General features: G+C 51.1%; 1 protein-coding gene across 1 annotated transcript in view; it reads left to right on the top strand.

Annotated features, from left to right (window-relative positions):
• The window catches only part of LOC130130818 (ephrin type-B receptor 4b-like), a 122,243-nt gene that overhangs the window by 20,386 nt on the left and 99,357 nt on the right, over positions 1–2,500 (top strand). The window contains exons 5-6 of the mRNA XM_056300655.1: positions 789–1,019; positions 1,193–1,355. Of these exons, the coding sequence (XP_056156630.1) occupies positions 789–1,019; positions 1,193–1,355 (394 nt within the window). The remainder of the gene's footprint in view (positions 1–788; positions 1,020–1,192; positions 1,356–2,500) is intronic.

The following is a 2,500-nucleotide window of genomic DNA, read 5'->3' on the forward strand; positions in this document are numbered from 1 at the left end:
GTCTGTGTGTCTGCGTGTCCGTCTGTCCGTCTGTGTGTCTGTCCATCTGTGTGTATGTCCGTCTGTCCGTCTGCCTTTCCATCTGTCCGTCTTGTCTGTCTGTTCATCTGTCCATCTGTGTGTCCATCTGTCCGTCTTGTCTGTCTGTTCATCTGTCCATCTGTGTGTCCATCTGTCCGTCTTGTCTGTCTGTTCATCTTTCCGTCTGTGTGTCTATCTGTCTGTCTGCTCATCTGTCCGTCTGTGTGTCCATCTGTCTGTCCTGTCTGTCTGCTCATCTGTCCGTCTGTGTGTCCATCTGTCTGTCCTGTCTGTCTGTCCATCTGTGTGTCTGTCCATCTGTGTGTCCATCTGTCTATCTGTCTGTCTGTTCATCTGTCTGTCTTTGTGTCCATCTGTGTGTCCATCTGTCCATCTGTGTGTCTGTCCGTCTGTGTGTCTGTCCGTCTGTGTGTCTGTCCATCTGTGTGTCTGTCTGTGTGTTCATCTGTCTGTCCTGTCTGTCTGCTCATCTGTCCGTCTGTGTGTCCATCTGTCTGTCCTGTCTGTCTGCTCATCTGTCCGTCTGTGTGTCCATCTGTCTGTCCTGTCTGTCTGTCCATCTGTGTGTCTGTCCATCTGTGTGTCCATCTGTGTGTCCATCTGTCTATCTGTTCATCTGTCCGTCTTTGTGTCCATCTGTGTGTCCATCTGTCCATCTGTGTGTCCATCTGTCCGTCTGTGTGTGTGTCCGTCTGTGTGTGTGTCTGTCTGTGTGTTCATCTGTCCGTCTGTGTGTCCGTCTGCAGGTGGACACGGTGGCAGCAGACCATCTCCTGCAGCGGGGGGGTGAGAAGCGTTCTAATGTGAAGACGGTTCGGATCGGTCCACTGAGACAGAGAGGGCTCTACCTGGCCTTCCAAAGCCAGGGCGCCTGTATGGCCCTGCTGGCCGTCAGGGTGTACTACAAGAAATGCCCCGCCCTCACCAAGGCCTTCGCCCGCTTCCCCGAGACCACCCCCCACTCACTGGTGGAGCAGGTGTGTGTGTTTGTGTCGGGGGTTGTGTACATCGGAATGGACCCTCACAACGGAGCACAGCGCACAACCGCGGTGATAAGTCACATGACCACCCTTTCCCCTCTGTGTGTGTGTGTGTGTGTGTGTGTGTGTGTGTGTGTGTGTGTGTGTGTGTGTGTGTGTGTGTGTTCTAGGCCCAGGGAGTGTGTGTAGAAAATGCTGTGACTCCGCCTGGTGAGCAGGTGCGGCCTCCCAGCATGCTTTGCGGTGAGGACGGCCAGTGGGTGGGGCAACCCACGTCATACTGTGCCTGTCGGCCTGGTCACGAGGCCGTGGACTCCGATGTGCGCTGTCGAGGTATGTGTGTGTGTGTGTGTGTGTGTGTGTGTGTGTGTGTGTGTGTGTTTGTATGTATGTGTGTGTGTGTGTGTGTGTGTGTGTGTGTGTTTGTATGTATGTATGTGTGTGTGTGTGTGTGTTTGTGTGTGTGTGTGTGTGTATGTGTGTGTGTGTGTGTTTGTATGTATGTATGTGTGTGTGTGTGTGTGTGTTTCCCTGTCTGCTGAAGGACTCACTTAAAATTCCCTCCACACACACACACACACACACACGCACGCACACACACACACACACACACACATACACACTCAGTGTAAACAGAGACAATCATGTACACACACAGAGCGGAGATGACCTGAGAAACACACAGACAGACAGAGACAGATAGATGGACACAGATGGACACACATAGGTGGAGACACATAGATGGAGACAAATAGATGGACACACATAGGTGGACACACATAGGTGGAGACACATAGATGGACACACATAGGTGGAGACACATAGATGGAGACACATAGATGGAGACACATAGATGGACACACATAGGTGGACACACATAGGTGGAGACACATAGATGGACACACATAGGTGGACACACATAGGTGGAGACACATAGATGGAGACACATAGATGGACACACATAGGTGGACACACATAGGTGGAGACACATAGATGGAGACACATAGTTGGAGACACATAGATGGAGACACATAGGTGGAGACACATAGTTGGAGACACATAGATGGAGACACATAGATGGAGACACATAGTTGGAGACACATAGGTGGAGACACATAGATGGAGACACATAGATGGAGAGATAGAGAGAAAAAGAAGAGAAGAGAGAGCAGCTCAAACTTCCTGTTATTCTCCCTGAGGTCAGAGGTCAGCTGACTGCAACCAGGAAGTCTTTCTGTATCGACTAGCAGGTCATCTGCTTCTGGTTAACTCCCCCCCCCCCCACACACACACACACACAAACACACACACACACACACACACACACACACACACACACACATACACACACACACACTTGCTTGCTGGCTGGTTGTCCATGGTGCCCGATGATGACCATCTTCTTCTATTTGTGGGTCCTTTGAGGACTCAGTTACAGAAGATCCCTGCGCAGCAGAGATGGTTTTTAAAGTGGCATG

Source organism: Lampris incognitus, chromosome 20 (genome assembly GCF_029633865.1).
Source record: "Lampris incognitus isolate fLamInc1 chromosome 20, fLamInc1.hap2, whole genome shotgun sequence".
Taxonomy (NCBI): domain Eukaryota; kingdom Metazoa; phylum Chordata; class Actinopteri; order Lampriformes; family Lampridae; genus Lampris; species Lampris incognitus.